General features: G+C 38.4%; 1 protein-coding gene across 2 annotated transcripts in view; it reads left to right on the top strand.

Annotated features, from left to right (window-relative positions):
- ccnjl (cyclin J-like) overlaps positions 1-24368 on the top strand; it is a 63456-nt gene extending 39088 nt beyond the window's left edge. The window contains exons 3-6 of one of the 2 annotated variants that reach the window (XM_048603844.1): positions 14430-14729; positions 15888-16047; positions 18122-18620; positions 23938-24368. In XM_048603844.1, coding sequence (XP_048459801.1) covers positions 14430-14729; positions 15888-16047; positions 18122-18578 — 917 coding nt within the window. In that variant the 3' untranslated portion in view covers positions 18579-18620; positions 23938-24368. Of the gene's footprint in view, positions 1-14429; positions 14730-15887; positions 16048-18121; positions 22272-23937 lie in introns of those variants that run through there. The other variant, XM_020533093.2, reaches the window with a different exon arrangement.
- Positions 24369-25424: the final 1056 nt, after the last annotated feature.

The following is a 25424-nucleotide window of genomic DNA, read 5'->3' as shown; positions in this document are numbered from 1 at the left end:
TTCACTTGTGACTATGTTCTTAAAGATAAATAACTGGGATAAGCATTTTTTTTCTTGAAGGACTCCTTTTAAAATGCCTATGAACCCACTTAGTGCTGGAGCTGAAATTCCCTGACTTTAAATGTCAGAGAATCTGTGAATGAATAAATGAATGAAAAAATGTCAAAAGCTTCATAGTTCAAAATCTACATTTTTCATTCTGTGACCTTTTAACAATTGGAAATGCACTGTAAATAATTTGTTTCTGATATAAGAAAGACCTAAATTACAAAATCTCTAAAAATTGGAATGGCAAATTTATCCTGCTCAATTCTTTTGTGAGATATAGTTTACATCTTATGACTAGATGAGGAGGGGTGAATTTGTTTCTCTCTTTTTAACCTTCTCAGGTTGACTGTAGCAACAAATATTTAAATTTGTTTCAGCATGCAGCAATATCATGCCTCAGCAGTGACGAAAATCTGCAAATATCTTTATCTTTATTCATTCACGGGATGAGGGGCATCGCTGGCTAGGCAGCATTTATTGCCCAGAGGGCAGTTAAGAGTCAATCACATTGCTGTGGGTCTGCAGTCACATGTTGGCCAGACCAGGTAAGGGTGGCGGTTTCCTTCCCGAAAGGACATTAGTGAACCAGATGGGTTTTTCCGACAATCTACAATGGATTCATGGTCAAAATTAGATTCTTAATTCCAGATATTTATTGAATTCATATTCCACCATCTGCCATGGCAGATTCAAACCTGGGTCTCTGGATTAACAGTCCAGTGATAATACTACAAGGCCATCACCTCCTTGAGTTCTTAGTGAGTTGATATTTCTCCAATTTGTTTTGTTCCTGAAGAGGATGAGGGAAATTGCAAGAAGGGAAAGAGAATCTTCCAGAGATAGTAGGAACTGCCGATGCTGGAGAATCTGAGATAACAAGGTGTAGAGCTGGATGAACACAGCAGGCCAAGCAGCATCAGAAGAGCAGGAAAGCTGACGTTTTGGGTCTGGGCCTTTCTGAAGAAGGATCCAGACCCGAAACTTCAGCTTTCTTGCTCTTTTGATGCTGCTTGGCCTGCTGTGTTCATCCAGCTCTACACCTTGTTATCTAAAAGTGAGTCTTCCAGTTGTGTTTTATGAATCTATTTTTCTGCTCTGCCCAAAAGCTGTTTTCCTGAAATACAGTCCATTTGTGTATTCCCATACTTGGTGTCATTGTTCTTTTTCCAGCTGGATAATTTACAGGCATCTTTCATCCCAGGATATAAAACCTCGAGAAACATAAATCGAAAATAGAAGACGAAGGTTTCTTCTGACTTGACTGAGTTTCAGTGTCTTTTGTAATGTTAATTACTTATACTAATTTTGTTTGACCCTGCCTTTGTTTCTTTTACATTGGTTGATCCAAACTCTCAAAACAAGTGATCGGATGATCTCTGGAATTAAAATCACATGGGAATGGTAAAATATGAACTGTTGTGATAGTTTATATAGCAAATGACACAGATTAGAGGAATATTGACAGCATTGATCTGAGGACACTTAATGATAAAGTACTAAGCCTAGTTTAGTGACCTGAATTTCCTTAATTCTTGACTACAGCTCAAAATCTGCAGTATATGATGCAAGCAAAGCGTCTGAATGTGATGTTGCTGATTTAAAATACAATAATTTAAGCATTGCAGGTGTAATTTAGTGGGAAATGCTTCATGCTGCATCATAATTCCAGAACAAAAGCTTAGTGAGAAAAAGCTAGCTGTGTAAAATGAACCTCATTCTGTCTCTGAATAAACTGCCCAGAGGCATCTTGTGACATTTTAAATTAACTTTGGCAAGCTTTCTGATGAATGCAATGGCCAGTGTCATGTGGATGTTCACTTTATTATGAAGGCCTTTGTGTTCGTTACACAGTAAAATTTCTAGTTAGTGTATGAATCTCAAATGCATTGTATACTTCGTGTTTAATGCAGAAGCCACTCATTATACTACCAGGTAATACAACTCCTTACACAATAATGGCTCCCAGTAAGATGCTTCTATTTTTGAGGTTAAACATAAAATCATGTTTTAAAAATGGTGTTTTGGTGCACCTGTTTATAAAAATTTCTTGTTCAGAACTGATCTGCATTGATTTGCATTCCTGTGTACATGTTAGTAAAACTGGTAGCTTCACCTGAGTGGCAGAATCAGAGACTTGGTGTATTAAGGTTTAGTGACGATGCTGGTTCCTAGACTCTGAGGTTCCCAGGAAGTATTTGAACATGTGCCATGCAAAATGTTGCACAGAGAGGAGCTCATGATTGAAGGGGGTAACATATTAGGATTGATAGAAAATTAGCTGGCTTGCAGAAAACAGAATAAATGGGTCTTTTTCTGATGATACGATGTGGAGTCCCTAGAACCTTACCATTAAGTGTATAGGTCCTGTTCTGATTTGCCCTGCCAGAATGCAGTATCTCACATTCATCTAAATTAAACTTCATCTGCCACTCCTTGGCCCATTGGCCCACCTGATCAATGTCCCATTGTAGTCTGAGATAACCTTCTTCGTTGTTCACTCACCATCAATTTTAGTGTCATCTGTAAACTTACTAACCATACCATCTATATTGGCCTACTTCTGCTCCTAGTTCATGTATTTGTATATATGTTTACATGGAGTATTGCTGCCAAATATCAGGAGACCAGAGCCTGTGGACATCCAGGTGTTATTGGTAGGACTCTCACCGCAAAGTTAGAAATTTGTGGTTTCAAGTCTCACTCTAAAGACTTGAACACAAAATTTAGACTGCCATTTCCACCTAATATGGAGGGTGTATTGTGTTGTTAGAGGTGCCATTTTTCAAATGAGACACTAAGCTGAGACCTCTTCTCATCCATCATGTAGGTACAAAGATTCCAATGCACGAGTTGAAGAAAAGGAGAATTATCCATTATTTTGACCAATTTTTATCCCCTAACCTGCATCATTAAATCAGATGAGGCTCATTTCCTAACATTTGTATTGATACTTAATTAATTGACTGTGACTTGGAGACTTTCAAAGTTATAAAAGACACTCTATAAATGCAAGTATTTTTATGTGTGGTAGTATGAAATATCTTGATGTACCCTGTTTTGGAGAAATTCCTCTTTGCCATTGATGAAAAGTGCTGCCAACGGCAAAAGTGAAGGCACACAACTCCCAGTGATGCAAAATACCATTGGATCTATCATATTAGTTTTGGCCGAAGTTATTCACTGACTGCTAACAGCACGATGGTATTAAGAAATGTTCTGCTCACAGTAACTAAGCTGTGCATGTGACTTCATTCATAAATTTTGTATGTGTGCATTTTGGCTGTTGTCAAATTCACCACTATATAAATGGTGCTGAATTGTCAAGTGAGCAATGACCATTACCAAATAGTTGTCACCGGAAATTGTTCAACAGTGACAGACATAAGACACACGTCCATGATGTGTTCAGATACTTGTAGCATCAATGACAAATGCTGCAGTGGTAGCAACCTGAGCTGTTTCAAACTGTAGTTTGGATTGGCAGAATGCAGCCATGTGCCAACTTCTAAGCTTCCAAAACGAAAGCTGTCATTAGTGGCAAAAGAAATGATAGAAGTAATTTCTACTGGCTCAGTAGTAAGGGTGCTACACTGTTATACAAGTGCTGTCTCTAGGATGAGATAGGATAATCGTCTGCCTGTTCTCCTAGATGGGAAAGATTCTATGGCATGGTTTAAAGGAGAATTTTAACTTTAATCCTTCAGCATCCAACAAAAAAGTTTAGCTGGTTGGACTAGTTATCCTCATTTTAACTGTATTATTTACACACACAATGGCTGTAGTTACATCTAAAAAGAGATTCATTGACTTCAAAATGCTTTGGGATCTATGAATGCAGGTTTGTTCTTTACAATCCTGCCATCATCCAGTATTCTGACACGTACATTTTAGACAGGGAATAGCTAACTGCTATTAGAATGAGCAAACTCACATTTCTCTTGTCTCATGCCTGGGGTACTGAAGCCAATTGCAGCACCTGCATTGCTGGCTTGAACCTGGCTCAAATGATAACAGACTGAACTTGCCAAATCATTAAGGTCTTGCTAGGTATTTTCCATTCCACTGAAAACTAGGGAGAGCAAAAGTCAGGGCTCAACGTTCCCTGTGCCCTGATTTGGACTTGGGACAGAAGCAGGCGATAAAGGGAAATGTAATAGATTTGTCTGACCTTCAGCCAAATGGCAGATATTAAATGTTTTCCTGCAAATGATTTATGTGTTATTATGTAATCATCAGGTAAATAGTCTAATGGAAGCTTAAATGCAGCTATGATTAACATTTTAGAATAAACAGTGCTGTTAGATGTTTAGACTCTTGTAATTTAATACTTTGCATTGCCTTTCATAGCAATTTTTCTGTACTGCAATTTTAAAATTAAAAATGGTCTGCATACCCCAAATAAGTCTGATGGAATTTTGTAAAAATTTAATAACTGTAATGCTATTCGAATATTGAAATTACATCTTTGAAATTAGAGTTTCCAACTTCCCTTTCCAAGGCCCTTTATTTTGTAAAGGGAAGTTTGTGAAGTGATAATGTTAATGAATTAATAATCGGAATGGTCAAAGTTATCCTCCTGGGAAAATTTAAGTTCAACTGATTAATAAATCTGCAATTTAAAAAAGAAGTCTCAATAATGATGATCATGGATTTACAAATTGTTAGTAAAAATGCATCTGATTCACTAATGTCCCCCCAGGAAGGAAAGTGAAATACTAGTACTCAGAGTTGTACCAGGAATGGTAGGTGTATATTGATATAGGGGCGCTCTGGAGTCCTGATTTAGATTCAGAATCCTTGATATTTTATGGCATTGAGGCAAATGAGGGAAAGGAGATCTCTTACTGATTGCAATTATTGCCTTTCCTCAGTTGATTACTGGCCTCCTCCATGTTGAACACCATTTTAAGAAGCACTGAAGGCACAGAATATACTCTGGGTAGAAACCTTCATTGCCCATCACCCAAGAGTGGTTTTGTAGCACAGTGACTTAATGGAGTTGACTATTCAGCAGGATTAATCTGTCAGATTGGACCTGCGGCAGATGATGAGAGAATGAACAAGAACAAAATCCTAATCTGCTTATCACAGGTACAGCAGAATTTTAGAATTGACCACTGTGTGATTCTTTTGGAGAGGTTGTCCTCTTTCTCACACAACCATCATATCATATATTGGTACCAGATGAAGATTCATTGAAACAACAAATGTCAATCCTGTATTCAAAAAGGGAGAGAGATAGAAAATAGGAAGCTACAGGACTGTTAGCTTAACTGTCTTGACGAAAATGTTAGATGCTCTTATTGAAAATGTTATGTGTGTGGATACAGGGAAACGGTGGATGCACAGCACTTGAATTTCTAGAAGACTTGTGATAAGATGACACATCAAAGGTCATTGTGAAAAATAAGAGCTCATGGTTTAGTGGGTGATACATTGGCATGCATAGCTAACAGGAAACAGAGAGCAGGCATAAATGGCTCATTTTCTTATCAGCAAGATGTGTGCCACAGGGATTAGTACCTGGGCCTTAACATTTTAAAATGTAAACGCATCTTGGATGAAGTGATCAAATGTAGTTATTTTTAATAAACCTGCACCAACAATTTTAAAATTCATTTGTGGGATGTGGGCATTGTTGGCTGGCCAGCATTTATTGCCGTCCTACCTGCCTTTTAGAGCTGTTGCCATGAACAACTGCAGTCCACCTGCTGTGGGTTGACCCACAGTGTCATTTGGGAGGGAATTGCAGGATTTTGGTCAAATAATAAAGAAGGAACAGTGATATATTTCCAAATTAGGTTGGTGAGGCATTTGGCGGGGAACTTGCAAGCGGTGGTTTTCCCATTTATCTGCTCCCCTTGTCCTTCTGGATGGAAGTGGTCGTGAGTTTGGATGGTGCTGTCTAAGGCCCTTTGAATTTCTGCAGCGTATCTTATTATTGCTAACCTCCAGAGCAGGTGGAACTTCAAACTAGACCTCCTGGCTGAGATAAAGGGATGCTGTTGCTGCATCATAAGACTCCAGGCACCAAATTTGCTGAATGAGACAAAAGTAAATTGTCCAGTGAGACTACAAAAAGATATAGGTTATGAGAGTGCAAAAGATCTGGCAAATAGAATAAATGTGGGAAGATGTGAAATTGTCCATTTTGACAGGAAGAGTAAATTAAAGCAGATTATCTAAAAAGTAAGAGATTGCAAATCTTGAAGATGTAGAGGGATCTGAGTTTTGTAGTGGCAGGAATGGTGAAAGGTTCTTATGTGGATATCGTAAATAATTAGGAAAGCTAATAGAATTCCCTTGCTTATAGTAAAGGGAATTGAATATAAAAAAACAGGTTGTGCTTCACCTTTGCAGCTGAGTTCACGTCTAGTGTGCTGAACATGTTGAAAATTCCGAAGGTTTGACCTGGTATGGAGGGAAGGTCTTATGAGGAAAGGCTGAGGGACTTGAAGCTGTTTTCGTTAGAGAGAAGGCGGTTAAGAGATGACTTAATAGAGACATACAAGATGATCAGAGGATTAGGTAGGGTGGACAGTGGGAGCCTTTTTCCTCGGATGGTGATGGCTAGCACGAGGGGACATAGCTTTAAATTGAGGGGTGATAGATATAGGACAGATGTCAGAAGTAGGTTCTTTACTCGGAGAGTAGTAAGGGCGTGGAATGCCCTGCCTGCAAAAGTAGTAGACTCACCAACTTTAAGGGCATTTAAATGGTCATTGGATAAACATATGGATGATAATGGAATAGTTTAGGTTAGATGGGCTTCAGATTGGTTTCACAGGTCGGCGCAACATCGAGGGCCGAAGGCCCTGTACTGTGCTGTAATGTTCTATGTTCTATGTCCAGATTAAGGTGGAATGTTATTTTCTCAGTCCATTTGATTTTAGCAATGATGACATGATATTGTCTGAAACAAAGGAATGATGAACATGCAGAGGGTGAGCTACCCAGAAATAATTTTCTCAATGAAACTCCCATTTATCCAGAAAAAATAATTTTCCTTCAAATCAAGATTCCGCTACATATGTAATTGTTGGTACTGTTATGGGCAGGAGAGAGAGTGCATCAGCTCCCTCCCTTTCAGATTCCTCAGTTGATCAAAGAAAGATTTGTTCATTTTAGCACAAAATTGTACTTCTATCTAATAAAAATATAGTTACCCACTGTCTAATATATAAATAAGAAACTAATTGCAAGGTTTTCTTAAGTGAAATAAAGTAATTTTATTCTCTAACTCCCAAAAGGAAACCTAGGCGTGGGTGCAAAGTTCGAGGATAATACTGTCCAGTACAAAAGGAAGTTGAAATGACATACAGTCTAAAATCCTTAGGGTAACCTTGAGTGTAAACGTTTTAACTTAAGACCGCAGTTGCTTGATTGTCGTCTTGTATCTTCAGCAGTAACAAATAATTCTGATTGCTTAAGCTTATGGTATCTGGAGGTTTCTGTCCAGTTTGTGTTGTCATTGGGTGCTTTTTCCTTCAAGGGCCTGAAAGAGAGTGTTTTCTCCATTTGGTTCCAGCCACAAATCCATCTTCTCTACTTTTTACACCCCCTCAGTGGTCGAGAACGCCCTCGACTGTGTCTCCCGCATTTCCTGCAACTCATCCCTCACACCCCCTCCCCGCAATAACAACCAAAACAGAATCCCCCTCGTCCTCACGTACCACCTCACCAACCTCTGGATCCAACGCATCATCCTCCGACACTTCCGCCATCTGCAATCCGACCCCACCACCAAAGACATTTTTCCCTCCCCACCCTAATCTGCTTTCCGGAGGGACCACTCTCTCCGTGACTCCCTTGTCCGCTCCACACTCCCCTCCAGCCCCACCACACCCGGCGCTTTTCCCTGTAACCGCAGGAAGTGCTACACCTGCCCCTACATCTCCCCTCTCACCCCCATCCCAGGCCCCAAGAAGACTTTCGACATCAAGCAGATGTTCACCTGCACATCTGCTAACGTGGTATACTGTATCCACTGTTCCCGTTGTGGCCTCCTCTACATCGGGGAAACCATGCGGAGGCATGGGGACTGCTTTGCAGAATACCTACGTTTGGTTCGCAGTAAACAACTGCACCTCCCAGTCGCGAACCATTTCAACTCCCCCTCCCATTCCTCAGATGACATGTCCATCCCGGGCATTGCAAGATCCAGGAAACTAAGCAGCTGTTATAATCAGCCTGTAAATTTCTTTGGTCAGAGAGTCTCTGGTTTCAATGAAAAGGAAAAATTAATTGTTAGGCAATGCAACACCGTACCTGTAGAGATACTAGGTATTTTGCGGTAACTGGAAGTGCCAATTGCACAGAAATTTACTGACTGTTGCTCTGTTTTCCTAGATATTACAACTAGTTTAAAATCTAATGTAAGAAGTTGTTGTCTGGTTACTTGTTTCCTACTTTGAATTTTTATCTCAGTAGAAATGGTAATACCACATTCTGTCACGTTCTCCCTCACCTTTCACAGTCAGGTATTGCAACACTCCTCTAGTGGTGGTGTTGCACATAAGCACAGCCTTTCGATAAATGGAAGGAAACGTAAACCATTGTCCTTGCAATGCTGCTACAGACGGCAGTGCCTATGCCTATGGACTGCACAAAACAGCTTCTTTGGACGCAAGAAAAAAGGTGGAAAGGCAGGTTATGAGAGGTAATGGAGGTAACAAGGGGTAGAGCTGGATGAACACAGCAGGCCAGGCAGCATCAGAGGAGCAGGAAAGCTGATGTTTCGGGTCTGGACCCTTCTTCAGAAAATGAGAGATAATGATAGGTTAAATAAGTAGGCATAAAGTTGGCAAATGGAGTACAATGTATGAAAATGCAAGGTTGTTCATTTTGGGAGGGAGAACAAAAGAACAGTATTATTTAAGTGGAGAAAACTACAGAAAGCTGCAACACAGAGGGACTTAGAGGTACTTGTGCACCAAACACGAAGCTAATACAGATGCATTCGGGAAGGCTAATAGAATGTTAGCCCTTATTTCAAGGGTGTTTGTGTATAAGGAAATCTGACTGCAAATGTAAAAGGTGTTGGTAAGGTCACATAACTTTTGACTGTGAGCAGTTCTGGTGCCCTTATTGCAGGAAAGATATTATTTCATTGGAGGTAGCACAGAGAAAATTCACTAGGTTGATCCATGGTATGGAGGGTTGCCTTATTAGTAAAGGTTAAACAGTTTGGGACTCTACTCACTGGAGTTTAGGAGAATGAGGTGATCCCACTAAAACACATAAGATTCTTAAGTGGCTTGACAGGGTGAATGTTGAGAGGCTGTTTCCCCTAATGAGAGAGACTGGGACTAGAAGACACAGTCACAAAATCAAGGATACCAATTTAAGACTGAGATGAGGAGGAATTTCTTTTAAGGGTTGAGAATCTTTGGACTTCCTGGTCACCGAGAGCTGTAAGGGTGGAGTCCTTGTATATATTTAAGGCTGAGATAGATTCTTGATCAATAGGGGAATTGAGGGTTATGGAGTAAGTGCAGAAAAGTGGACATAAGGAATGTTGGATCAGCTGTGATCCTACTGAATCCTTCCGGTCAAGATGACAGCGGAGTAGGACTCTCCAACCGGAGCTCCTCTGCTCCTTCTGTTTCCTTTTTTTTCTAAGCCCTTTATCTCTCTCAGTGGGTCTCAGCCTGGTCTCCCGGTGGCTTGTGGCATGTCCTGGCCTAGTCTCTCAGTATCTTGTGGTGGGTCCCAACCTGGTGTCTCAGCATGGTCTTTCAGCGGCTTGTGGTGGGTCCCGGCCTGGTCTCTTGGCAGTTCTCAGCAGTTTGTCGGCTGGTCTCTTGGCAGCTTGTGGCGGTGTCTTTGCTCGGTGTGCGAGTGGAACCTGCCCACGCATGTTCCTGAGACACCGAGATAGATTGGAGAGGGGGCAGTTTTAGCAGCAGTGACAGTATCTGCAGCGGCGGCATCGAGAACAGACACCAGAGCAAAATAAGCGGAGGACTCATCAAAGACAGTTGAACTTTTAACTTATCCCTTCAAAGTCTTTTGTATTTAAACTAGGAAAATAATGTAAACTGTTACCAATTTCTTTAATTTTCTGTTATTCTATGAAGTAATGCTTAACTCTTGTTTCTCTAGTACTTTCTACCCAAGCATTTTTTGTACTTAGGTACCTAAAATAGCACCATCTATGGTGACATTATACACTTTTCACTGTACACCTGTACCGTTGTACATAAGTACATGTTGCAATAAAATCTAAACTCTTAAAAAGTCTAAAATCTGAATGTCCAAGCAGGCTCAAGGGGCCAAATGGCCTAGTTCTGTTCCTGTTTTTTGTGGTCTTGTGGTAGTTCTGAAGAAGGAACACAACACAAAATGTTAACTCTCGTTTCTCTCCACGGATTACTACCTACCTGCTGAGTTTCTCCAAAAATTTCTGTTTCTGTATGTTTCAGATCTCCAACATCTGCAGCTTATTGATATACTCTTTGGTAGTATTTGTTTCTAGAGCACAGGCTGCAACCTTTGACTATGGGAACCCATGCCACATTAAGGACTTTCGCAACACCCCACCTTAACTGATTTAAGCTCATTGTGATTTAATTAAATTGTTTATTTTTAATTTTAAACTTCCATTAACATTGTTATTGCAAAAATGTTTCATCCTTTTAACTTATTTGTAGCAACTTTACAGAGTTAAAATATGTCTCATTTTTCATGATTATTGACATTCAGGTAATGGCATTGCAGTCTTTAAGATAATATTTTTAACTAAATTTTAAGAACTGGCTTTTGTTATTCAGGCTGACTCCTAGTATTGAGGATGTGTGCATATCTCCATTATTTAGTTTGTAAGGTAGAAGAAGCAGATTTTTTCTTTGGAATGTGCTTCCAATGCCAGACATGGCCACCTAAGAGCCATCTCATGATTTGTTCTAAAGTGTAAGCAAGAAATTGTGTATTTATTTTTGAATGATCACCTAAATAAGTGCATCAAAGAGAGCATTTAGAGTGTTACAGTAACACTTGCACTGTAAGGTTTGGCAGGGTTTAACATTTAATGTCTTACTCAAACTTTGGAAAAAGGAATTTTAATACAATATTTCCAGTGTTCTGTTTCAATCTAAACACTTCATTAGTGCAAGTGAAAACTGGGAATATTTATAAGGTGGACCAGTCTGCAGCAACCTAAGATACCATCCATAGAAATTGATGTGATCTCGTGCATGTGCATGTGATGCTCCACCTAGTCGTAGAATTGGCCACAAACGAAGCCATTTTTTTCTACAGGTCTTGTGTGACAACACTGCTTAAGTATAAGGTAACTGCACTAGAAGGTAAACTTGTGCCCTGAAAATAAGTTTGTGTGCTCAAGCTCAAACCTCAGCAAAGCTGAGTTAATTGCTACTCTTAATATGGAATGTGAACCTTGATTGTTTTAGAGAATGGGATTCCATAGCAAGTAATCAAGCTTCGTTATTCACTCTCTCAATGTCCCAACTGGATCATTGCACTGCATGTGGAGTGTATATTGAATATCTGTTTTGCACACATCATGGATGTACAACCCTGTGAAAAAGTCTGAACTTAATTCAGGATAAAAGGAATATAATGCTTTTGGCTAAACATGCAGATCCAGCTCTTTATTGGAATTAGCTGCATCTCTAATTATTCAAGTACATAATTATAAATGTGAGGGTTTATAGCTTTCCACAGTATTGTGAATAGTAATGCAGTGGCAACCCTAATAGATTCTGAGTGCCTTCTGCTGATTTGCTTCAAGAACCTTGACCTTCAACCCTCTTGGTTACTTTGTCATGAAAAAAAAGAATACCGCTAATTGCATCACTACTGGTGATGCATGGCACAACGTATTAGTGTGATAGGCCTGGACTTGGAACTGAATTGAAAAGGAAAGTTTGTGTGGCTGAAGATGCTTTATACCTATTTCTTTCTTTTGCTCCCTGATTTGATTTTCTCCCCATCTGCTTTCCTCAAGGAATTGGCCTCTTGCTTGCTTACAGTTCACTGAATGCTGAAAACACCCCTGCTCCATTTTTGACTTAAGTTTCAAAAATGCATAAGGAATGAATCGAATGGAAGGATTGTTAAGGGCATTGATTTATTTACGAGTAAGCAACTATTAATTACTTTTCGGAGTTGTTCTCATAATGCTATTTCTGGTTTGTAGAGGTGACTCTTTTCAGTTACAATAAGCAAAACTAAGACCTCTCTGGCATCAACATCAGTGTGGTAAACATATTCAGCATTTTAATTCTTTATAGAATGGCTGAAGGCTGGCTCTGCTTAGCTTGTGCAGTCTGCTTCATGCTTAATGTAGTTGGAGACTGACATTGCTGTCCTTAAAGGTGCATTTCTTGAGCACTGTTGGTAATGATTAAGGAAATCATTTTTTCTCCGCCTGTTCTCTCACCAAAGCCAATTATAATGCACGTACTGCCCTTCTTGATGAGAAGAATAAACTGAGGACCCATTGGTTTCTCTGGGTCAGCTGCTGACTCTCATAATCAACTGGGTTATTGGGTAAATTCCTGAGAATCATACCTTTTTGTGCCATCTCCATGTTGCCCAATCCTGGATTTCATGGCACTGGCTTGAATTTCTTAAGTGAGTTGTATGAACTGCACTCCAGGAACATATTTATGGTTTGTGTATCTTCACAAGGAAAACCGTTTATTAAATTTAAATAATGCTATAATCTCATCCTGCTGTCTTTCCTTCTAGCCTTCAGAGGAGTGTATGTATCAGGAAACCTTTCCAAGGTCAAGCAGCTCAAAAAGAATCAACATAGAGTTGTTATTTTGTTAAAGCTGCTGCAAAATGTTCAGAAGTGCCATCTGGTTCACTGCCAGTTAGCCTTGACTCACGAGTAAGAGGGATACTTTTATTACTCTGAATATTTTAGTGGAGCGCTTTCAAGAATGCATGGCATTCAAAATGAATCTTGTCAGAAACACTTGAAGGGAGAAATGCAGAGCTAAGGCTATTGATGTGTAATACAATTACGGCAACTGTTCTTCTTACGGGTATGATGTATGAAAGTTCAATTTTAATAAATTACAAATAAATCGTGGCCTGCATTCAAGTGTACAATTCAATATTATATATAGCAAGCCATAGCAGGGCAACATCTGTTACACGGCAACAGTTATGAATGAATGTGAATCATGAAGTTGTTGAGATGGAGAGTGCTGGAGAACAGAAAACACAGGGGTCAAATTTAGGAAAAATGGCAAACAAAGCAAGGTTACAAAGATTTTTTTGTAAGTCTAGATAAGTTTTTGGGAGTTTATTCTCCTGTCTTGTATGTTTAGTGACTATTAGCCTATTGATCTTAAGTCAATGTAAAGTGGAAATTAATTAGGGACTAGAGTCAGAACTAGCTTTACTTACTTTTCTCTGAATTTGTTTTACTGGGCATCTTTGCTTTGTTACCAAACACAAGTCTGCTTGCCTTGTTCCATTTTGTTGGAAGCTCTGCAACATATCTTTCTTAACTGATAATGCTAAAGCTGACCAGATAGTTATTACGTGTAAATGGTAGTAGCCAAGCTATGTTTAATTTCATTGAATTCACTGTCATTTAAAAATATTAACTATTTTTAAAGCTACAATTTCTTTGGACAACTCTGCTTTAAATCTTTTGCTGCACCCATTAGGAGCTATACAAAAAATAGCTCAGATCAGTGTTTGTTTTCATTACGGGCACTGGTGTGCAAAACATACCATCAGACTGGAAGTTGAAATATCCACATGCATAGCTCTTTTTAGTTCCGTTTATTGTAAATGTTATGAATTCAACTTCCACTTACATGTTTCTACATTCCTGCTCAGTTATCACCAATTTAGCATAACTTTCTGTCCAGTTAACTGATAATGTTAAAGCTGACCATACAGTTGTTAAATATACATTGTAGTAGCCAAACTATGTTTAATTTCACTGAATTCACTGTCATTCTAAAATGTCAGCTTTCTGTTAAAGCTACAATATAAGATGAATGAATTTATTAAACATAAGTATGAGAAGTTGTGGGCATGAAAGTACACCATTGCTCTGCCATTTTCATTTTGTCTGACTTAAGTGCATTTTGTTTTGTTTAATTCATTTCGATGAGAAAGGAAGTTTATTATTTTTCTTTAAAATCATTCATTATGTGTGAACACAGTATTTGAATAAAATTGACTTGAAATTTCAGCTCAGACATGAGCAATCTCTGAGGTGGCGGGAATCTTTTCGTAGTTCGTGGATACCAAAATTCGTTCAACTGCTTTAAATATGATAACTTGAAAGTGAGCTGGTTGCTAGCTCTAAATGTCCCTTCTGTGTGGTGAAAAGTGTTAGAAAGCAAAATATTCACCATGTTTCTATTTTATTGCTGCTCTGTTTCCAGGCAAATTTGAAGAGAAAGAAGATCGGGTGCCTAAATTGGAACAGCTGAACAGTCTGGGCTTCATGAGCAGCCTGCATCTGGTGCTGAACAAGCGAGACTTGCTGCAAATGGAGTTGCTGCTGCTGGAGACTTTCAACTGGAACCTCTGTTTGCCCACTGCGGCGCACTTCATTGACTACTACCTCTCGGGCTCCGTCCACGAGAGTGACCTGCACAATGGCTGGCCGCTCACTTCTATCGCCAAAACCAAAGCCTTCATGGAAAAATATGCCCACTATTTTTTAGAAGTTTCTCTTCAAGGTATGCTTGGCATGTAACCAACGCTATGTTCAGTTGTGTTTATGCTGGACTGTCATTTGGTTACTATCTCTGCATGAAAATATTTCTTGCTGTTCCCAACCTTTCCCAAAAATTTGAAGCATAACCAAGAACAGGAAATTATACTTCCATTTTGTGCTGTCATGGTGGCAAACATTTCTTAAGATTTACCCTCTGCTATCTTAAGGAATAGATACAGCTGCATGAGCATTGATTAACCTCTGGTAGTTCATCCAAATGATCACTCATAATGTGTGATGGAAACAGAGCTGAAAAGGATAAAATTGCAGTTGAGTCTAGTCCTTTTCTCAGTTAGTGCTCTCTCTTTCACCCTCCACAGGAACAGCGAAAGGGATAGAGGCATTGGCCCAATTGTGATATTACAGTTACCACTTTAGCTGACATCTCTTAATTCTGCACAAGATCTTATGATGAGGATAGGAGACTTACAGGCCATATGGTAATGTGAATGTCAAAGTTTAAGATAAATTAGTCTCCAATAAATAAACATACCAAATGAAAGCAGCATAGGAAGAAGATTGCAAGTACCCAGGCAATATTAAAAGATTGCTGCATTATTGTAAGTGAGAAATGAAACGTGTCCAGATCTGAACTGTCCATTTGACTAAAAATTTCAGGATGCTGTTTAAAGAGTAGTGTGCCTATAAGTGTTCCTTTCTGAACCAGCAACATCAGAAAACACATTAAGTTGACAGTCATTCATTATACCGGAATAAGATTCAGGAGTGGACACTATAGATTCAATGAATTATTTCAAAAGTAAAGCATATTAAAATAAATCTAACTTGCGATCATGTTCTAAGTAATTGCAAATTCGTTCTTTTTTTCTGGTTTTCATTCTTTTGAATTCTGGAAATGGAATTTGCTAGTAGCTTGTCAAAAAATTTGATCAATGTTTTATTTTGCATAACGAATTTGAAGTGTTGGATGGGTGTGGTAAAAGTGGAAGAGGTGTGAGATGATGAAACAATTTAAGATTAAGGATAAGAATTTTAAATTGCAGGCAGAGGAACATTGGGAGTCTGTTGGTTGGCAGAAAATCAGGTAAAGGGGAAGGCTTGGAAGGGAATAGGTTACAGTTTTTAAGACTGATCTTATTTGTTGTTGTTTTTGTTGTAGATCACAGTTTTCTGACTTTTCGTCCATCACTGGTAGCGGCCGCCTGCATAACAGCTTCCCGTATTTGTTTACACATCAGTCCATCCCTGACCACTCATCTCCACCTACTGACTGGGTATACTTGGGAGCACCTGACTGCTTGTGTTGAACTCATGCTGATGTAAGATGCATGCACTTTCTCTTGTTTGCACAACTTTAAAGAAAGAGGTTGTTTAAATAAAGGCACAATGTTTTTTCCATGCAGTTACAATTTCTGCCCTCAAATTGAGTTCCCACACTGCTGACAAGCCTTTCTTCATCCTTGTCCAGTATTTGTAAAGAACTGTAGTGGATTCAATCTCTTGTTCTCTTCCTGTTCTCTTTCTTCAACATAGTCTTGGAAAGACCACATTTTGTAAACAGTGCTAGAATTTTTTTAAAAAGCCCTTAATTACAAGGCATTGTAAAATTTTGAGAACTAGAGAATAGTTTAACATGTCAAGCCCATTTCATTTAGAGTTTCAATGCAAATTTCTAATTATAGACTGCACTTGTGTGATCGTGTTAATCCACTTCTCTCAGGATCATTCCATTCCTTTCCCCAAACATTTGAATTAATTGTCACTTTCAATCCAGTTTTTCTGGAGATTTAGGTATCTGGAGAATAAGGTATTGCATGCCGTTTGGGGAGGCTGTTTGTCCATATGAATTTTCAGTTAAGATGATGATGTTTGATGTCTTCTGATTGGGACTGTATTTACATTTAAAGAACATTTTGGGAATCTGATCTATTCGAAGAGGCTTTCCACATTCTTATCTTTGTGGTTTGTAAAGTAGCATCTTTGCACATAAATGTACCACGAAAGTAAGTGATAGCAGAAGTTTTAGTATTTGGGTGTACCAACTACCTCCAGATATACTTCTTTTATTCTAATGAGAATGAAATACCATTGGCAAAGATCCTGTTTATATTGCTGGATAGTGGAGAACTTGAGAATATCTGTAGTTATATATGCTCTACTACTGGACGTTCCAGTCTTTTGATTTTAAAGGACTAAATTACTCCTGTTGTGCAGCATCAAACATTGTGGACATATCCAATTTGCTTTTTTAGTATGACACACGTACTAAATGACAGCACCAAATGCTGGATAACTGATAATGTATAGATTGAATCAATTTAGGAGTTATTATATATGAGTAGTTAGTGCCAAGATTTGCAAAGCAACTTTTATCTGCAAATGCTGACTTTGATGTTTACTCTGAAGAGGATATCTGGATTAAGTTAGATTCTTTAATAAAAGCAAAATGTTGTGGATGCTAGCGATCTGAAATAAAAACAGAAAATGCTGTAAAAGCTTAATTGATCTGGCAGCATCTGTAGAAAGAGAAACAGAGTTAATGTTTTGAATCTGATATGACTCTTGGAATCAAACGTTTACTTGTTTCTCTTTCCACAAATGCTACGTCTTGCTAGTTTGGATACTTTGCTTCCTGTATGTCAATGTTATATGTTGCCATTGTTTTCTCTTGCACACCTCTCTCGCTAGCCCCACCCCTCCCCTTTGTCATCCTTGCCCTCCTCCTTTGTCCACCACCACCTTCCTGTTCCCCTGGCAGCTCTTCTGAATATTTAGGTTCTGGGATCCAGTTCAAATTCAGCCACTTCCTGTTTTTGCCACCATTTCTTCCCATTCTTTGGTATGACAAATTACATGGGAAATAGGCTGAATCTGTGAAACCAATTAGTACGTTTGAAGTTCCAACATTCATTTTGATGAAATTTGATACCTATCTCCCAAATTCATTAACCCAGAATAAAACTGGGCCGTACACACCATGAAGGTCCCAAGTTGGATCCCTGCTCTCTTTTTGCTCTTTAACTTGGACAGTAGTACACTTGGCACAGGACTGTGGACCAGTGAAACAAGAGGCTGCCCAAGGCTCCTGTTTCCATTTTCTGTCTGTTGACTTGAGTCAGGGTTCTGAAGAAGGGCTTGAAAAATTAAGTCTGTTTCTCTCCACAAATGCTATCACACTTGCTAAGTTTCTGCAGCATTCTCTGTGTTTGTTTCAGGTTTCCAGCATCTACAGTATTTTGCTTTTATTAAACTAGCAAAAGCCTTCGCATTTCAGGCTACTTTAACACAGGTTTAAATGAAACTCAGCATTATTGTGGGTGTCTTTGTGACAGGTGGTGGAACTTGGAGAACATTCGTTGAAAGTATCTGATGTGAGGTGTCTTTTATATTTAGTGCCCATGATAATGATGTCAAAGAAGCCAACAAAACCAAAGGACAACAGCCAAGTCTACAGCAGCAAACAACAGTGCAACAGCAACATCAACACCAGTCCTCACAGCAGCTCTTGTTCCAGCAGGGTCAATATCAACATTTCGCCCAGAACTCATCACAGCTTGTGCAGTTCCATTCGCCATTGCAATCTCAGGCTTCAGTTCAGAGCCATAGGAGCCACGTGCAGGGTCGTCGAGCTGCCATTGTCTCAGGAAGTACCAGCAACAGTTATACACTACAGTCATACCCGGGTTTCCAAGCCAACCTACAGTCCACAGTAAGGGCTCTGCCTGTTCAGGGACCCATTGCTATGCAGGTTGCCATAACTACGGAGCCAAGACACTGCATCACCGTGGCCTATGGGAGTAATTTTTTAAGTGGACATCACACATACTCAACTGGCTGTTTTGACAGATGACAGTAATTCTAATAACGCGTTTTCTGCTATCTTCCCGAGTTGGTAAATACCATCTACTTTCAGTGTTTGAAACTCTCTGACAGGAGATATACAATTTGCTAGACGGAGTTAACTTTTTATTTTGGATATGCAAAACATGCATTTACCGTGCAGCTTTCCTTGTTACAATTTTTCTGGAAATATGCTAATTATTTTCAACTGAGAATGCCTCAGTGTTGGTATTCTGTGTGAACATTTTTGAGACTAAATAGTCCAATGGGATGTCAGGAAGCCATATGAAAATATTTTGATAGATTTGGATAAGCAAACGATACTTTTTTGTAGAGAATTTTAAAGCTGCTGCCTTAACTCACTTAAAGGGCTGTTATTACTGTGATATTTTTATATTGTTTACTTGAAAGCTATGGGGGCACTTTTTGTTACTTGAAGGCAATGCTGTTAGCCCCACTTGTGTTAATTGTAACACAGGCTGCCTGTGAGTTTCTGGTGTTTTAACCCAGGGAGTATTGAGAGACATTTCAGAGTGCAATATGGTTTGTGTCTTAGCTGTACCTTCACTTTAAACTGTTTATGGCACTGTATTCCCGTTTCAATCGCATAATTGGCAAGGCAATGTTGCAGCAATTGACTTTTTATGTTAAGACTGCTGTTGTTCACAGTAGTAACTAACCATCCAACATAATGATTGCCTGTTGCAATTGTGAATTATACTTTTTCATTTCAAGATGGAGGGCACGTGGTATGAGAGATGCACTCACTGGTTCAAGAAATATCACTGCTGTTCAGCAGAGGTAACCTACTGAAAATTCTAAGTTTAGAAACAGCTGTTTAGGGGATAGTTTAGTAACTTAGAACTGATATTTAAACCTTATTTTAGATTCAACACTGGCTGCTTAGTAATGTAACAAAAGAACTCTGCTTGGTTCTATCAATAGTGAATCCAAGAAGCTGGCACAACCAAACCAAACTAGGCGAAAGTCCTGTGTGCAAAAGCAAGGGAAAATTCCTCAATGATTACAAGCTCATTAAGGCCTCTTGAGATTTGACAGAAGGGAGAAAATGATAAATACCTCTTGCTGCTTTTGTTGATCAGCTTAAATACAAGGCAATTACCTCAGGATACTTGGGTTCTCCTTACATATGACCTAAGTTTCACCTTTACAGTATTGAAGATGACAATGAGCAGTATTAAGAGCACAGCAGACCTTATTTACATTTTGATTTTTTTTAAAATCTGAAACAGAGGGATCCAAAGAGGCTTAACTGCTTTCTGTAAAATGCTTAATATTTTGGTTCTTTGTTAAGTTTATTTGTGTAGGCTATATTTGAAACTAACAAAGTAAATTCATGCAAACATATTTGAAACTATAAAATTCAGATCTAAAAAAGTAACAATTTGTAACCATCATTAAAATCTTGACAGCATGTAGCTTTCATTTTCAGTGTAATTAACTTTGAATTTTTAAGACTTCATATTTAAGCTAAAACTGCTAATCGAAGCAACTTGTTACTTAGCCTCATCAATCCCTTGTGGGGACACAGACAAGAAAGTTACCACAAATGAGCTGGGAATTCTGAATTTGTAGAAAGGGAATTCATCTAATCTCTCATTCTTTCTCACTTTCCCATTATCTACTGCAAGATTATATATGCTTGGATGGAGTTGTATTTGGCTACGATAATTTCTCTGAATTGCCCACTAACATCTGTCCAGGTACGTACATGAAGAATGACCCTTGGGCAAAGCACCAGGGTTCAACATTTCCTGTAATGGAGAGAGGAAAAAATGAGTCAGGCCCTTTTTGTGATTTGCATGCAAGGATGTCTAGTTACAATTCTGAACCTGTAGCTGAAAGGCTAGGTTTATTTTGGATTTTACAAAAACATTACAGGAATGGAAGACTTGTTTAAGAGCTTCACCATTTTAGCTTTTTCTGTTTGTAGTGTAGTGGAAGTTTTAGGCTCATGGGGAGAGTGACTTAGTGCAAGGATGGTTTAGTTAGATATAATGAATTTTGTTTCATTTCTGTGTGATGTTAAGGCATGTTCTAGCTAACTATAGTCCTAATCCATTTCAGCAACAGTTACTTTCATGTATGCTTCATAGTCTTTTGGGGACAATTTGGAGGTGAATGCAAAAAGACAAATATGATGAATAGTTTAATGACTTGGAGTTTTAGTTAAAAACCACTGTTAATGTACGTGCTTCAGTGTCAATCAAACTAAAAAGTTCCACTCCCAATTAAGTTACTCCAGTATGGAATATGAACAATACTGTTGCCAATGATGAAGCAGCTATGCATTCACCCTTGGGTTGCACAGATTAATCAATTTTTAGATCAGTTATCATCAAAACCACACAGCAGTTGATTGAACTGCTGTCTGTATGGGGCTGATCAATGCTATCCATGTGACTGGGAGTAGCCAGAGGGCAGGCTCTGATTTTTGTTTCCAGGGCATTGACTGACAAGATTTTTCAAGGCAGCTGGTATTTATTCAGCATGCTGTCATGTTATGACATCACTGCATTTGACACCAAATGTCTGCTGACCCAGCAGCTTGTACTTTTTTCTTTTTAAAAAAAAAGAGGTAGGTTTAATGTGTCCAAAAATTCAACTGTTGAGAAATTATTTATTTTTAAAAAGAAACTTGTAATACATTGGGATGAATTCTCCAGCAGGTCATTTTTAGCCTCTGATCAAATTCTGATCTCAATCTGCCTGAAGGTCTTGGTCTGCTTATTTTTTAAAAGTTGTTTAATTTAACTAAACAATTTCATTAGAAGGCAGGTCTATTGAGGAATGACTACCCCAGAGACATTTCACACAGTATGGGACAGTGTATTTAAAAGTGCCTTCTGCATCTAAATCTTTAATTTTTAACATTTTGTAAGTATAAATTGTTGTTCAGGTAGCATCAAAGGTTTACTTATACAAACTTAAGAAATGAATGCCTAATTACTTTTAAGGCTTACAGCCATTTTTAAATTGAACTTTCATCTTATGATAAGTCATGAATTGGTTTTCTTAAAAGTGCATTGAATGAAAGTAGTGGGGGGAGTTTGATAAAAGACACATAGTGTGGCTGGTATTTTAGGAGATTGGAATCTAATGCACAAGATTTACCAGACTGGTGGAATGAGACACAGTCTTTCAAATACAGGCATTGTTTTGAGACTTTGAGATGACTGAGCACGCAGTTGAGAATGTATTATATGTGTTGGTGCGTATACATCCTATTAATTAGATATTGCAACCAGTAACTACTTTACTGAATAGAAGTAGGGGAATATACTTTGTACTAAACAAGACAGGATAATGTCAGATGCATTCTAGTGAATATATGAAGGAATTGTGAAACAAGTTGCAAATGTGACAATGCTGTCAAACCATGAGAAACCAAGTGGAATAACTAGTGACCAAAAATATTACTGTAGTTCCAATCTGTTATACAAAGTTAGTTCATTTTATTCCTGTCCAGAGATGTACTGTTTTAGAGGGACCTCTTTAACGGCACAGTATGCCAAATATCCATGTACTTTCAAATGTAAGGCAAGAGTCAAATACCTGCTGAAACACTAATTTTGCTAGCAATTTTATTTAAATAAATCTTAGATCTGGCTATTTGAAGTTTAAACAAATGTGACTGATGTAAAAACCTGTGTACTTTTTAAAATAAATGCCAGTCTATTAATTCCTGTTTTCCCATTTCATATTTACATTCAAATCTGTCTCTATAGTCTCATAAATAGTGTCGATCCTGGGCACAACCAATTGATTGCTTCTGTTCTTTTCTAGCTTTGTTCTCTCTTCTCCAAATCAGTATTGATCTATTGCATTCAGTCATTATGTTGAACTTGACCAAGTATAGCAAAGCGTAGCATGAACTCTAGAATCTCTTAGTCCCATCTTCCAAACTCATCACCTCTACCACTTTGAAGAAAATAGCAGTAAATGGATGAAAACACCCACCTGCAATATACCTTGAAAGTTACTCACTAGCCTGGAATCATATGGCAGTCCCTTTATTGTCATTTGATCAAAGTCCTGAAACTCTCCTAAATAATGGTGTGGACCACATGGGCTGCAAGGCATCAAGAAGATGGCTCCTCATCACTTCCCTCAGGCAACTAGGAGTGGACATTTAATTTAAAACCAAAGAACTGGGGATGCTATAAATCTTGAGACAAAAACAGAAATTTCTGGAAATGTGCAGCAGATCTGGCAGAATCTTTGGAGGAAAATGCAGAGTTAAGGTTTTGGGTCCAGTAACTCACCTTCAGAACAGTTGAGTTCTGAGGATGTGTCACTGACCAAAATATTAACTCTGCTTTTTCTCCATATTGAACCAGCTGTATTTAAATTTCCAAAAAGCATTCAACAGGTTTATTATGCAAGATAAGGTTTAATGGTGTTGATGTTAGTATTAGTGTGGGTAGTTTACTATCAGGAAATAGAGTTAGGCTAAATGGGTCATTTTCAGAATGGTGAACTGTAGCTAACAGCAGTCAGGGCTGGCGCTTCAACTATTTGCAATCTATATTGATGAATTTATTGGAGAGCATGTCCTTTAGCCAAATAATGCTGATTTTAAAAATAGGTATGAATGCAGTTTGTGAGGAACACGCAAAATGTCTGCAAAGTGATATTGATAGATTAGGTTTCTTCATCCCACTGTACCTTGAGTCTATTCCCTGCTTGATGGTCTATAAATACGTGGATGAAGCAGTTTTTAGGAGTTTCCATATTACAGTATTAATGGATCTTTTAAAAAACAGCAGGATCTGGTTCAGATCTTCACCAGACACTAATCAGTTTTTCCATATCTAACAGAGTACCAAGTTTATTTGAAATCGAAACGTCAGTTTTGTTTTGTGATGTACTGTTTGAAAATAGTCAAGGATGAAAATATTACATCTGTTCATCTTCAGTGGCAGAAGTGATTGAGCAGGCAAATGGAATATTGACATTTGTTGCAAAGGGGTTCCAGATATAAAGGAAGGTAAATTTTGATGCAACCATACAGAGCATTGATGCGAGTACACCTAGGGTACTGCATAAAGGTTTTGTTTTCCTTATTTAAGCAGGTATAGTTTTGCATTGGAGGCAGTTCAGAGAAGGTACATTTGGTTGATTCCTTGGATGAAAGGGATCTAGTTGGGCCTATATTCTTAGAGATCCAGAAGAATGAGGCAATCTTATTGAAGCAAAAAAATTCATTGGGGGTTAGACAGGGTGGATGCTGAGAGGAGGATCTCAACCTAGAGAGCAGTTTCAAAATAAGGGGCCCCCTTTTAAAGGCAGTGATGAGGAGAAGCTTCCTGTCTGAGGGTCATTAATCCTTGGAATTCTCTACACAGAGAGCAATGAAGATGGAGTCACTGAATGTTTAAATCCGAAGCAGACTGAGTTTTGATATACAAAGGATTCGACAGTCATGTGGGAGGCATGGGCCAATAATGTAGACATTCAGAAGTTACCACCAGCAATATTGCACTCCTTCACAACAAGTGCCTGAATTATTTGTCCACACCAACCCCACAGACTAACCAATGGAAATCAATTGAATTGATAAACACATTTGCTCTCATGCTTTTAGTCTCACTATAAAATCCTTGGAAAATCATGCTTTTTGAGTGAGCTGTTATTGCATTTTTAATGGAATACTATGTGATTAATGCTGAACATCCTCACTAGCTCAAAGAAGCTAATTTTATACTTGTGAAATGTCAATTTTCTCCATAATGATAAAAAAATTAAAGCATAGAATTTTAAAAATGTTTAATATTTATTTTATCTTCTATCTTATTTCTATCTTAATCTATTCATAATCATTATTTAAACATTTAAATTTGAAATGAAGGATTTTAAATAGTTTTAATTTCCTTGTTTGCTGGGTGGTCAGCTGTTTAAAATACTTGCTGATGTCACTGCTTCTGCATGTCCATACAGCACCCCTCCTCTTGACTTTGCATTGGATTTAAACTACCGTTGGGTAAGGGAAAACCGTGCACAGAATCTGCTACATCTTTGTGGAAAGCTTTCCTCCAGGACAGTGTCGAGCAACTGTGCTTTACCACTGATTGCAAAACTGGAGACATATTATGAACATATTAAACAGGAACATGGTTAGGCCCTTTAAGCCTGCACCACAATTCAATAAGAATTGATCTGATTTTAAACTCATTCCTACATTCCTACATATTCCCTGTAATCATTCACCCTCTTGGTAATCAAGAATCTATGTACCCAAGCCTATTTGAAATTCTGCGTCCACTGCCTTTTGAGGAACGGAATTCCAAAGAATCTCAGTCCCCTGGGAGAAAAATAGTTTCCTCATTTTGCCTTGAATGTGTGATCCCTTTATTTTTAAACTTTGACCCTGGTTCTAAATTCTTCCACAAGATGAAACATGCTCTTGACATTCACTTGGTCAAGTCCCCTCAGGATCTTTTATGTTTCAATTGAGTCACCTCTGATTCCTATGAACTCAAGAGGATAGAGGGCTAGCCTGTCTGGACTTTCGTTATAAGGCATTCTGCTTATTCCAAGCCTTAGTGTAGTAATCCTTCTTTGAACAGCTTCCAATGCATTAACATCCTTCCATAAATACGATGACCAGTATTGTACTCAATACTCCAGAGGCAATGTCACCAATGCCCTGTTTAACTGAATTGTAACCTGCCTACTGTTGCATTCAATTTCCCTCAAATTAAAACATAACATTCTGTTACTTTCATGATTACTTGCTGGATCTGCATATTAACCTTCTGCAATTCATACACTGGGACAACTAGATTCCTTGCATTTGCGAGCTCTGCAATCTCTCACCATCTAGATAATATGT

The sequence above is a fragment of the Rhincodon typus genome, chromosome 12, assembly GCF_021869965.1.
Source record: "Rhincodon typus isolate 14 chromosome 12, sRhiTyp1.1, whole genome shotgun sequence".
Taxonomy (NCBI): Eukaryota; Metazoa; Chordata; class Chondrichthyes; order Orectolobiformes; family Rhincodontidae; genus Rhincodon; species Rhincodon typus.
The sequence above is the reverse complement of the archived record's forward strand: the minus strand, read 5'-3'. Positions and strand labels throughout refer to the sequence as shown.